Raw genomic sequence first — 13789 nt, forward strand, 5'->3', positions numbered from 1 at the left:
GATAATACAGATCTACAGTGGCTTGCAGAGGTGTTCATACCACATCCAAGTTTTTGATGTTACAACCTTCAGTGTATTTTATTGGGATGTTATGTGACAAACCAACACATAACAGGGCATAATTGTGAAGTGGAAAAAAAATAAATACAGTTTTAACACTAAAAAAAAACTCTGTAAAGTGTGTTGTGCATTATATCAATGCCCCTCTTTCAATACGTTGCAGAGCCACCTTTCATTGCATTTACAGCTGCAAATCATTGGGAGTTTGTCTGCCAGCTTTGCACATCTACAGACTTTTGCCCATTGTCACTGTTCAAGAAAAGCATCCCCACAGCATGATGCTGCCACCACCATCTTTTCTTACCAGGGGACAGAATGGACAGGGTGGTGAGCAGTGAGCATTTTTCTCCACACATAGTAGGCCAGAGTGTTTTATTTTGTTCTCATCTGACTAAAGAACCTTTGTCCACCTGTTTGATGTGTCCGGTGCATGGTTTAAACAGGACTTGTGGTTTTGTTCTTGCCACTCCTTTAAAAACTAGATTTGTAGAGTGCTAACCTAACAGTTGTCCTGTCAACAGATACTCCTACCTGAGCTGCAGATCTGGGATACTGGGATTAAATTACACACAGGTAGGTTCTACTCAATAATTAGGTGACATCTGACATTGTTTGTTATAGATTTTAATTAGGGGTATCAGGGCTGAATACATGTGCGCACCAAACATTTGTAAATAAAAAATACAACATTTAAAATGTCTTTCTTTTACTCGCACACTACTTTGTAATATCGCAAAAAAATGCTTTTGGTTGTGGCATGACAAAATGTGAAAAGGTTGAAGGGTACAAATACTTTTGCATCGTTTTGTTAGAAAATGAGACCATCTGTTCTACAGGGAACGTATGTTTTGCCTTTAAAAAATATGGTGGGAGATTTAGCAGTTCTAATACCATTTTTACCTAAATCCCCACTGCAATAAAAGCAATTACCAAACATCCAGTGCTGACTGATTTTCTTTGTCTCTACTCAGAGTGATTTATCTGCAGGGACTGTTCAGGATCCCTGCCTCTCTCCTACATGGATGCATCAAGTGGTTTGGCCTGTCAGCAAGACTTCTGCACAGAGCTACTTCGAGTCAACACTGGAGGTCTTTGATAAGACACAACAGCAAGTATCCAAACACAGAGAGGGATAACAACTGTCCTCCCTCAGCCCTTCCTTTGCTATCTTATATCTCGCTGCATCTCCTGCTCTCAGCTCTGATGGACTAGAGTGTGTTAGCCAAACCAGTAGTTTGCTAATGATATCATACAGGCCTCTAGCTATCATTCACATCCCACACAGTGGCAAGTACAAACAGCCACCCCGACTGCATCTCATCTCTGCTTCCCTCTAGATAACACACCCCAGAGACAACAGACAATTAGGAAAGGGAGGAACATCACTCCGTGTACTTGACTTGTCTGGTCTTTTCGACCGCAGTTGTTTTGTTTGTGTCTGTAATTCTGCAGCCAAAAAAAGGACAAAATTTGCTGGAGGCTGTAGTCCAAGCCGGCAGAGAGGTGTTTTACAAAAAGCTTGTGGGTGATTTTATTTTTCACAGGTAGCTGGGGGAACCTGGCTTAGACTTAGGTGGCCAGAGTGAGTGGCAGAGAGTGTTAAATAATGGGAAGGCTGTGGTGCTTTTACCTGAGTAACTGAACACTGTCGTATTTTGTTTCAGAGCCAGGCTGTCAAAAACTGATTCATTTAACAAGGTCTTGTAAGCACCTTTGAGTGAACATTGAAGCTATGTGCAAAAACCATTAACAATGCAGGAAAACCTGTGGCGCATAAACTCTAAGGTGACTCTGCAACACAAATTATACTTCTCCCACTTCTTCTAATTCCCTTAAGCCAAGTTTTCTGGGACTTATTTGAAGGAATGTATTTTTTAAAGCAATTATTTGCTTCAGGCAGTTGTGGTGTCTTCAGATGGATGCACAGGCAGAAGAAAAAAATACATAGGACAGAAATGAGTCTACATTAGGTGACAAATAATGAGGATTTATTCCTTTATACATTCTGCTCCTGGTCCAGCAATGTTTTCTTCCTTGTCATATTTCTTGAGATTGTTTGCAACTGGAGGGCAGGTTGAGGAAAACATACTGAATAATAGACATTAGACACTGTTTATAAAATAACCTTTATAAAACACAGAAAGCTGGATTAGAAGTTTGAGAAGAATAAATTTTATTTTAATCAAACGTCCACAACAGATAAGGTCCAGTTATCGGTAAACCAAAGTTTTTAGAAAACTTTACTATCGGTCCTGTGGTGATAAAGTCAATTTAATGAGATGCCAGAGAAAGTGCCCGAGTGACCTTTTTTTTTTTGCCTGTATGCCATGTAGGAATGTAGTGTTGACCCTCCCCCACCCTTTAGTATTCACTGCAGTTCATCTGGTTGAAAGGCAGCTACTACGCTGTTTGGAAATATTTCCAATAGCAAACCACAAAGGACAGCCATGATGTGGAAACGTAAGGAAAACTAACCATCACTTGTTTTACTGTCAGATGTTTTGAAGATACAGTTGCCAAGCAACAGGTAGCAAGTCTGTTAAGTTGTTGAGTGCAGTCTGGCTATCCCGGCAGATAGCTCAACAAAGCATCTCGCTATTATCAGATAGTGATTACTAATAGGTTAGTTATTGATTCCATGTGTAACTACTTCCAATATAATCATTCAAATTCCATTCAAGTAACATTGATTCTAAGTTACAACATTGTGTTTCTGAGAATTATTCTACCTCCAACCATTTTTATAGACTATGCATTTAGACCTTGCTGATTAAGTCAAAGAAGTTACCCTGCAGTTTGATTTATGATAAAGAAAATTATATTTTATTAATGAGACTGGGGAGATATCTAATTCATAACTATTATGAAAATATATAAAAAGTATTATTCTTAGCAAATCGTGGGGTCTCAATGCCCTTCTTAAATCCTTCTTGGTTTAACTTGCTGGGTGACATCACACGGATGAGCATGCATACATGTCTCTTTCTGAGTAAAATGGTCCCTTTTCATTCATTTTCTGGAGATCTGTCTGGACCAGCTTAGTCGCTGCACTGACACCGATGGTGTTTAGCACACTTCTCCGAACAAGCACAAAACCTGACAAATGATGAGCAAGTAGAACAGGAGAGTACAGAGGGAGTTATTTCTCAACAATAGCTGTCTTTTGTTTCAGTGTTCCAGGGTGAGGAGGTTTCTCAGCAGCCAATCGATTCACAACCATAACCCCACCACCCACAGGAAGGTAAACTAGCAAAGAAACAAAGTCCCCATGAGTGAAACTGAAATTTACAAGGCTGCGGAGCACATGGTTGCCATTGTAACATAGACCAACCTTTGAAATTTGGCCTTTTCATCTTCAAACTCTGCTTTCCTGCCGACTTCAAGTGCAACTGCAACTTTTTTCATAGCCAAGACAGCAGACGTCGACTAGATGCGAAGTTTTCCAGTAAAACGTTGTTGTTGTGATGGAAGTAACGGATTTTATTATTTTGCACTAGTGCAAGACTATTCATTATCAGGCGGTGAATATTTGCCATGAAGCCAAAGCAGAAAGACATTAATGCTGTTTATTTATTTATTGCAAGGCAATAGCTGATTAGAATCTATAACTCATTGGTTGGATGATATAATGCAACTCCCATGTTCCCCAGACGTCTGCTTTTGGCTTATTGATCAGTCCTGGGTGAGGTGGTCAAGGAGGAAGTTGTTAGTGAAGTCCTCCAAACTAAATAGTATTTCACTAAGCATAGTTTTTTGTGTCACAGTGGAATTACTTGTTTGTAAAGCAATAAAACTCTTGTTTTAAAGGCTGAAAGTTACTCCACATTGGCAATCCATATGAGTCAGTAATTATAAGAAGCGATTGATTGTCAAAATCTCCATTTACATTGATTATTGAGAAGGGTACAAGTATCAAGCAATTTTCAAGAAAATGTGATAAAAACAGAAAATTTGTGTGTTTTTTTTTTTATACTTCTTTCACATTTTTTATGAGAAACCTGCACTATTTCCTTTTAGAAACAAACGTGTTGATTAAAAGGAAATGATTTCAAATCTAAATTTTCCATGGGCGTAAAGAATACGGCTTAAGTGTAAATATAAAAATTAAAAATAAATCTCTCCTTCTTTTAGGAGTTGAACTGTTAAAACAAATGAAGAGAAAGGTTTGATTTGTATTTTCAATAAAAGTAATTTTACTGATAAATCCACAAACTTGTTTTGATTTTAAAACCAGTGAGAGAGGTTGAATTATGGACAACAGAGTGATTTCAATGGGTGTAGAGTCTTTGTGCCATATTTTCAGAAAACCATGGAGTAGCTCTCCATCTTTTTCAATACTGCTTGCAAATAAACAATGAGGCTCGTTTTACAACTGGAGCACAAAACCTAAGCAATGATCCTGTTCCTGTATTAAGCTACTGAACACACAATTGCCTCTAATGAATGTAAAAATGAAATTAATGCTTATTCCAACATCAATATGCCAGTATTATAAAAAGTCCCTTAAAGTATCCAAATGAGATTATATCTGCAGTGATGTGGTGTCATGTGGGCCTCAATGCCCTGAAAGGTAAGATCCATTGGAAGTCAATTTTTCTGTCTTGCTTTTGCCAAGTACAGCTCCGTCCCTTCAGACTGCGCTCAGACTGAGCTAGTAATTACACGAAGCATCCTGGGAGTTCTGGCACATAATTACTGGTGAGGATAAGCAAGCTACTGGAGGCAGGACAGTTTTTCCTCCGCCACAGTTGGGGAGATGGTTTACCAGTTCTTGGCCAGATGGACACTGTGAGGGAGTCCTCCAGCCAGATGTCAGAGCGGGGAGTTAATATGAGGATGAATAAAATCTTCCGTGCTCCTTCCCTGTGAATCTTTTCCTCATCTTTCCAACTGTGTGCTCCACTGATGATGTTTCAATAAGTTGTGCATCACAGGGTAACAAGCTAAGACTTGGCACAAGATTGATGCTACAAGACATTTAAAAAGAGGAAAATAACATCTGATAAAGTACAATGAGATTACAAAATGAACCTATCTGACCAACTTTGCTAGGCTCACAGCAACATCTCATGGTATGCACTGTAAACTCACTGACCACTTTATAAGTAAACTTAGCTAGTACCAGGTTGGGCCTAATTTAACCCTGATAACTGCCTTAATTCTTTGTGGCATAAATTCAAAAAAGTCTCAGAAACATATCTAACAGATTTTAGTCCCTTTTGAATACATAGCATTATGCGGTTGCAGCCATGCAGTTGTCACCGATCTGGTGACTGTGGAGGCTATTAGAGTAGCGTGACCACATTGTCAACTCAGCCGTCACAGATTCGAGCCCAGCCGTTGACCTTTGCTACATGTCTTCCTCCCTCTCTTCACTTCTTTTCCTGTTGGTCAACTTACAAAATAAAGGCCACTAGTGCCATTCAAATAAAAAAATTAAAAATCCTCAGTCACAACAGTCCCAAACAGCCCCACAAAAATGTCTCTCACTACATTATACCACCACTACCAGTCTAAACAGTTGGGATAAGGCAGGATGGATGCATGTTATTTATGCTAAATTCTGATCATTTCATCCATACAGACATTTCTTAAACCAGGCAACGTGTTTCCAATCTGCAGTGGTTGCGAGCCAGTGCAACTGTGGCTTCAGCTTCCTGTTCTTAGAAGACAGGAGTGACACCTGGAGTGGTCATCTGTTGCTGTAGCCCATCTGCTCTAAGATCCAACGTGCTTAGAAATGGCATTACACATATTTTGGTTATAACGGCTGTTTATTTAAGCCGCCGTTGCCTTTCCATAATCTCAAACTAGTCTGTTCATTCTCTTCTGATATCAACAAGACATTTTCAGCCACATAACTGCCACTCACTGGATACTTTCTCTTTCTCAGAGGTATGAATATCCAAAATATTGCTGTAAGTCAAAATTAAAGTAGATCAGCACTTTCTGAAATACTCAGATGTGACCATTTAGTACAAACAACCTTTCCATGGTTTTCTCCCTCTTCTGATGCTAGATTTGAACTTCAGGAAGTCATCTTCATAATATTTAGATCTAATGTCTTTTTATTTCCAAAACTATAAAACCACAATGTCGTACATTCCAGTTTAAAGTCCTTTTAATGAAATGCCAGAGAAAGTGGCAGTTTTTTTCTGGCTGTATAGAGCAGGTAGATTATTTAGAATATATATATACTGGGACAAGACATCAAACAATGCTACATTTAGAAAGCAACAACAGATTTCTGTCCTTAAGCCCTCCAGCCAAAGGCGAATTTGTAAGACTAATAAGGCTTTTAAAAGTAAACCTCCAAAACTCTGCATACAAATAAATCCTAAATACTAGCAGCAAAATAAGATTTCAGAGAAACACACAAACCCACATAATCACAGCAGAAAAGGATTTTGTAACTAATCTGGTGTCGTCCCTCCCCCACCTGTTGCTGCAGAGTCATGGTGTTCCATTGTTTACTTTTTCCCCTCGGGCACAAGTGAAATTCATCTGTATGGAATCTACCTGGTCATTAAAAACATGGAGGTATGATGTAAAAAAAAAGGAACATGACCCATTACTCTAATTAATACCTAGCCATTAATACCATTACCAATGGTATTAATACCGTAATAATACCATTTTAAACCACGGTTTGGACGCTAACAGAAGCATATCGTCTTGTCTGTAAGGTGACCTGGAGTTTTAGAAAGGTGCCCTCAAATAAAAATGTATTATCTGCCTGTGCAACTATTAGTGATCAAACAACTTGCAATTGAGTTCTAAATCAAAATTCATGACATTTTTATCCAAATCGACAAAACCTCATAAGAAGGTCCTGTTGGTTACAAAAAAAAAATGACAAGTTCTGCAGTTTGGAAACACTTGAAGTCACAAACTTCAGTTAGCAAGCTACAAACAGCATGGGCTTTCAGCAGCTGAATGCATCCTCCTTCAGAGCAGATAGCCCAAATAATTAACCAGCTAACCAGAAAAAAGACCTGAACAGCTAAACATTTTTCTCTCCTGCACAATTAGTACTTTAACAGGAGTTTATTCTATAATTTTGCTTAAGTTTATGTGCCAAAACATAAATGGTAATAATAACATCACATTAGCTGTGATAATCAATAGGTTATATTATTTCAACAGATGTTAGAATTCACAAAGAGAATCTCATACAGACTGTTGCCTAGTACATACATATGAAAAAGATGCTTTATTAGAGAAAGAGAGAGAAAGAGAGAGCACCTCAGTGGCGTTTTTGAATAACATTGACTTAAAAACTAGTGCAACTACATTCCAGAGAATCAGTGTATTTACTTCTCATTTTATATCTAATTTTAAAAGCGGCACCTTCTTACCATGAGTCTCCCTTTCATGTTGCTGCTGACGACAGACAGACAAGCAGCAGTAAAATGGTAGTAAATTTTACCGGGGAGTGAAGGGATGCTCGGCACTCTGATCTGAAATTCCGATTGAAGAGCAGGATCACTGCAAGGCACCCAGGGTGGGTGAGAATACTGCCGATTTTACAACACCATCCTCCGCAGCAGTTTCACACCTTCCCTCATTTCTCACTGCCACTCCCATGTATGTCAGTAAATTTCCACCTCCACCTTGTCATGAGGGGAACATGTGTAGCTTGGTATAAAAACATTGGTTTATATAAGTGTCAGATGTATCTTCTGCACAGTTCCACACGGCATATCATTTATCAGATAGCATTGCAGTTAAAAAAACCCAAAAACAAACAACCTATAAACTCAGATGTGCCGCCTGTTAGCTTTACAGGGACAATGAAATACGTGTGTCTGAATTCCTTACTCTCTAATACTTTATTGGTTTATTTCTCATGGCTCACAACCAGTCACCTGAACTTTGTGCAATGTTCACACTTCATCTTCTGGAAATTTCTTGCAGAAAGGCAAACAGGCAGGAGACACATAGATTCTTCACTCCATTTATTTCAGCAAGATAACAAGGATCTAAAACTAGAAAACATAATGAGTCATTTTCTCTGTACTTTATCCTGTAATGAATTTGTTCGGTACTAATTTAAACGCTTGATTACATTCAGAACACAAGCAACCCTGCGGTGGATGGTTATCTCTGTCTAATATTCTGAGGTGTGTGTCATGATGGCTTCGACAAGTTAATCCACCTACCAAGTTGCTGAACTTGTAAAACCTTTATTACAGGCCGTTTTATAAGTTACAGACATCTATGTAAACAAATACAGTATGTGCATGATCATAAACAAGCAGGAGAAACATGATTAAAGCAATCTTTGCATCAACAGCACTACAGACATGTAAGCCAGTCAAACTACCTACAAGAACACTCTTTGAATGGTTAATGTGGGTTCGCTTTAAATCTTCAGGCCCAGCACCTATTAGCTACCCTCATTAACTAAAAACTATACAACAACGGGAATAATAGGAAACTGCAAATAAAATGATAACCAAATGGATGAAGTGTCAGAACTGTTAGATAAAGACCACCAAATTAGGGCAGCAGTCATCAGCTGCTTAACAAAGTGTGAAATTTCATTGCCTTCGGATGAAACTAACTGATGAATGAGTCACTTTTCCTTTGCAATAATAATACATTATGTTCAAAGATCTATGAGGTTTGGAGGATGATCCAACCTCTTGCATAAACTCAACTATAACGCCAATGATGCCACCTAGTGTCCACAAGTCTCACCAGCTTGCATTTAATGATAGAATGAATGTGAGACTAATTTTATTTCTTCTACATTGTGGACTTTAATTTAGTAGGGAATTTTTTATACAGAAGAATAATTGCGTTTGGTTGTAGTGCAAACAGTAATATTGTGTATATTTAAAATCCTATATATGAACACAAAGAGAAAAACTAATTAAATTAATAAAATGTGAGTAAGTTCTAAAATTTGCACCATCGTTGGTTAACAAAAAAGATACAAACACTCCTATTGTCAGGTTTGAGCAATTCTTAGATTACTTAAAAATCAAACAAGTCTGTTGATGCGTGGTACTAACAATAAAAAGTTGCAATAACTTTATTACATAAGTGAGCACACCCTTAAACTGATACTTGGCAACGCATATTTTCCATTCGGTTTCAGCTCTGAGCCGTCTTTGGTTGCAGTCTGTCAGCAACCCACTTTCTCACTAGTTAATATAGGCCTAATCTACTTTTCAAAAGTTCTTCAGTGCTTAGGGTCGCTGACATACAGAAACATGAGACCCCTCCAAGTCTTCTAGTTTCTAAGTCAATATTGTTGTCAGTATCCATGTTATTTATATAGCACTTTAAAACAAATATGTTGCACTAAAGTGCTGCAAAAACAGAGCATTAAACCCAAACTGGGTGTTTTTCTGCAGCTTTCTAGCAGAGATTTAGTAACTTGATAAGATTCTTTAGACCCTCTTCCAGCTCGCAAATATTTTGGGCCAAAGTGTACTTGGTGCTGCTTATGATTTTAGCGACCTTGACAAACACCCAGTACCATACGGGGAAAAAGTTACCCCAGAGCATGATGGTACCAATGCCATGCTATACTGTGGTAATAGTGGTCTTTTGGTGTTGCGCTGTGTTGATTTTGTAGCTAACACCTTTAAAAATTGTAGCCCAACTCAGACTATAACACATTCTTCTGCAAGGTCATAGGGAGATTTTAGTACACAACAAGTACTTCAAATTCCTCCAGCTCCCTCATTGCTGCTGTTCACCTCCATATAGCCTCTCTGCCCATATTCCATCTTGACTTGATTTTTTAATTTTTGACTAAATGGTACAATCAGTTGAACAGCTGAACCCTAACCCTAACACATAAAAGCATACATATTCACTTGTTTCCAACATGGTCAATTATACAACACAACTTGTTTATGTCTCCAGTTATTGATAAATTTTGACAACATTACTTTATTTCAGGTTAATCGGTTTCACTAGAATAGATGGCAGACGAAACCTCAAGAACAATAAATGCTGCACCAAAAGGTACTTCAAACAAAGTGGTGTGAACACTTCTGAAGAGTCCAGAACAGTCTGGAAATCACATTGCCATTCATACTCAAGGTAAAGATTTCCTTAAATTAAACAGTATATATTGGTTAATCCATAATTTCCCAGCAAAATCCATAAAAACCATGAACAGAAACCTGTGACTCCAGTTATCATTGGTTTGGGCATTAAACTCTTTTGAACAGGCAATTTAAAGAAGAGGCACAACTACTGTAAGACATCTATTTTTTTTTTCTGGGGCTCATCTCAAGACTCCCTGTTTGGTGTTTAATGACCCATAAAGGGGTCACCAAACGCAACTTTCTGAAGCACTGGTGTATATCATCCAAAAATAGTGAAAACAAGACACTTAAACCTATATAGGAGGATTAGAGCACTGCAACAGAGCGCTGAGTAACATAAAACCAGCAATTACTAGAAGCAAGGAATTTCATCTCCTAGCCAAAGTTTAGCTATATGGAGCCTCTCAGTTTCACTCTGCTTCCCTGGTTGGTGCTGAGTGATTTAAATGTTACAAAACAAACAAACGGGAACATCATATCATTAAGGTGTTAGATCTTTTATAAACTTTAATCCCCCAGACACTGACTTAAATCTGTAATAACATGTGTAAGTGTTATACAATCAGATTCATGGGCTAATAATTTACGTAGGCGGGGGAGCTTTTTCTGCTTGGCCTCCTAGACTTAATAATAGTCCATACAAACAATCATTTACATGTACAGGAACAATCTCGGGAGTTACCAGACCCACATCCAGCTCCTTGTGATGCCAACTCTCCAAAGACAGTAGAAAACCTTTCTAAGCTCGCTTTGCCTCACTTTTCCACTGGAATGACTCAGATCCTACGAAACCCGTGACTTAAAAACAGGACGGAAAGCTGGTGGGTGTCGGCAGAAAAACAAAAACTGTCTGGTTAATGTGAGACAGTGTTTAAAAATCACAAACTTTTAAGTTGGCAACAGTGGCTGAGCATGAATAAACATTTTGAGTCCTGAGTCCCTGAACCGTTCTGTCACTTGTGCACCAAACAGACTGAACTGCTGTCTGTCTGGACAAACGTCTCGAATTTGCCACGTTGTTGGTCAGATGACCCAACCCTCCCAGCTATAAAAAAAAATAAAAACACATGCCAATCCAAGTAAATCAGTATTTTTTTCCTTTCAATCAGCTCCTTCAAACATCACTCATTGTTTGGGCTGACAATCCTTCTCCCACATCAGCTGGGATCTCAAACATTCGCGTCTAACCAGCAGCTGTTGTGAGGACATTTCTTGTTGACTGAAAGCACAGCTAGCAAAGAGAGTAGGAAACAACCACAGTTCACATTTATGCAAAATCTAGTTTTAGATCAGGCTGTCAAAAAGGGACGTCTTGTTTCTTGCAGACTGGTTTTGCCTGTACAGCCTGCCTTTCTCATCTGGAGTCCAGCTTGCATTTTTTTTATTTAGAAACGAGGACATTACTGAAAATGCCAGGAGCTGCAGATGAGAGCGTGAAGGGGGGAAAAATATCAACATTGCAACGTGGCAACTGAACAGCTGACTGCTTTCCTCATTCACGCACAGTTCCTTAAACAGACAGCCTGCACATTATTCCCTTGAGCAATACACACTAAATTACTTCTCCTTTGTTCTTTGCTCTGCCGGCTGCCCTAAAACAAGCACTTTCAAGTAAAAAAAACAACAACAACAAAAACTAAGATTAAATGAGTGGTGGATGATTAACAGACTTCAAAATTCATTGATGCACAGAAAGAAGCGGTTTTAAAGTTGTTCTATATCCGATAACTTCAATTTGCAGAATTACAGACATGTTTCAGTTTTTAATAGATATATTTTGCTCCCATAAGAATATTTACACATTTTAATACATATAATAATCAACTGGATGCAACAGAAACCCAAACTGAATATTAAAGCCTAGGATGTGTACCAGTTGGCAACTTTGTAGCAGCTGGTAAATGGTAACCTGAGCCAGAAAACTCCACTTATTTAGCGCTTATAATCATGAGACTTTCTAGTTTTATTTTCACCCGGGTTTTAAAGCTATTAGGAATACTAATAGATCAATCAGAGTCTGATTTATTGAACCGGTTTATTTCCTTAAACATTAAAAAGGATCATTTGCTGGATTTGTATCTCTATATTTATCTTAAAGTATCTTATCTTAAAGTAAATAACACATAAAATTGCACGTTTGCGCTGCATTCTTTTAAACTTATAGGAAACCCTTTTGATTCATGTAAATGTTGCTAAAATGATTTCTGAGGTTTTCCTTTTTTCCCCTTTGACTTGATTAAATTGTTTTCTTTCTGTACCTAATATCTAAACTCCTTGTTTGTTGTTGTTAATCTAAACCAACCAAAATTCCAAAAAGTCATAGTAAAGATTTGTTTTTAAGATTCACACAATTAGGATTGTTTTTCTGCAGATCCATTGTTTTAGAGATGCACCAATCAGTGGGCCCAAGAAAGAAATTGAACAATTCCTCTTTGAATGCCAGGACAAACACTGAAAAATCTGATTTTCCTTCTATTCATTAAATGCATCAAAACTAAGAGTTTGTAGCATTTTTGATCTATAAACACAATCACTATCTATACTTTAATTTCATTTAATTAAAACAAACCAGGTGAAGGTTTGAGACAAGAGCTTCAAGCCATAAATGGGAATAAACTTTACGTTGCATTCTTTCTCTTTTAGGTGTTATCGTCTTTAAAAACCGGTTTGGTATTGGCCTTGTAAAGCCAGTACTGATTCTGTGATCTTTCTGCCAAATTAATATTTTACTTGCATATCAAATTGAGGACTTAACATAGGCTGCAATTTCTTGGACCACTTACCATGAAATATTTTTTAGAATGACAAATAATTTCAGTCTCCAGAGAGAGAAAAAAACAAAACTATAAATTGTTGGTTTGTGGTTATGTGCACACTGCTGTGTCAAATATACATATTTATTGCAGAAGTTTCTTCTCTAATGATGTAACTACCTGAACATCAACTTTCTGACTTTTGTCCAGGTCAAACCAAACCTGTACCATCTCATCAGCGCGCAGAAAACATTATGTCATGAGGTCAGGTACCGTTAAAATGCAGTAAATGGACTCCGAAGTCCTGGGGTTCTCACCTGTTTGGGGTCATCGTAGAAAATCCCGATGGACTTGAGCTTGGGGCAGATGCTGCAGCTTTCTGTGTAGGCTGCACCGCAGTCTTTGTAGGCGCCCTGCTTGAACTTGTAGGCGACGGTGGCATTACTGATCGGAGGGGCTCCCGTTTTAACGACCACGTCCGAAAAGAGCCCCGAGTACACCAGCAGCCCACCGACCGTCAGCGCCAGACACAGCAGGAGGAAGACTATGAGGAGCAGCAGAATTACATCGGACATGGTGCAGCTGCTGGCAGTCAGGGCAAGTCTGAACCGTTTCCCCTCCAGACACACGCAGACAGCGACCGACCAAACAACACAGAGGCGCTGTTGTTTTGTTTTTTGTTGTTTTTTTTTTTTTTAAAGACGCAGCGATAATTGTTGTTGGCAAATAAACCAAACTGAAAGCTAAGACACTCTGTTGGAAGTCTGGAAACACCGTTCGTTGGAAGGTATTTCCCCAAACAGTGGAGCACGCTTCCCGGATGGACCACTGTTTCCAGTTCAGAGGGTGGAGACGTTAATGACAGATCTATAAAATTAATATCTGTTCTTAACACTCCTCCATTAA

General features: G+C 38.4%; 1 protein-coding gene across 1 annotated transcript in view; it reads right to left on the minus strand.

The window, feature by feature from the left end:
• The window catches only part of tex264a (testis expressed 264, ER-phagy receptor a), a 103912-nt gene extending 90213 nt beyond the window's left edge, over positions 1–13699 (minus strand). The window contains exon 1 of the mRNA XM_047348901.1: positions 13201–13699. Coding sequence (XP_047204857.1) covers positions 13201–13458 — 258 coding nt within the window. The 5' untranslated portion in view covers positions 13459–13699. The remainder of the gene's footprint in view (positions 1–13200) is intronic.
• Between the last annotated feature and the right edge of the window lie 90 nt (positions 13700–13789).

Source organism: Girardinichthys multiradiatus, chromosome 20 (assembly GCF_021462225.1).
Source record: "Girardinichthys multiradiatus isolate DD_20200921_A chromosome 20, DD_fGirMul_XY1, whole genome shotgun sequence".
NCBI classification, from domain to species: domain Eukaryota; kingdom Metazoa; phylum Chordata; class Actinopteri; order Cyprinodontiformes; family Goodeidae; genus Girardinichthys; species Girardinichthys multiradiatus.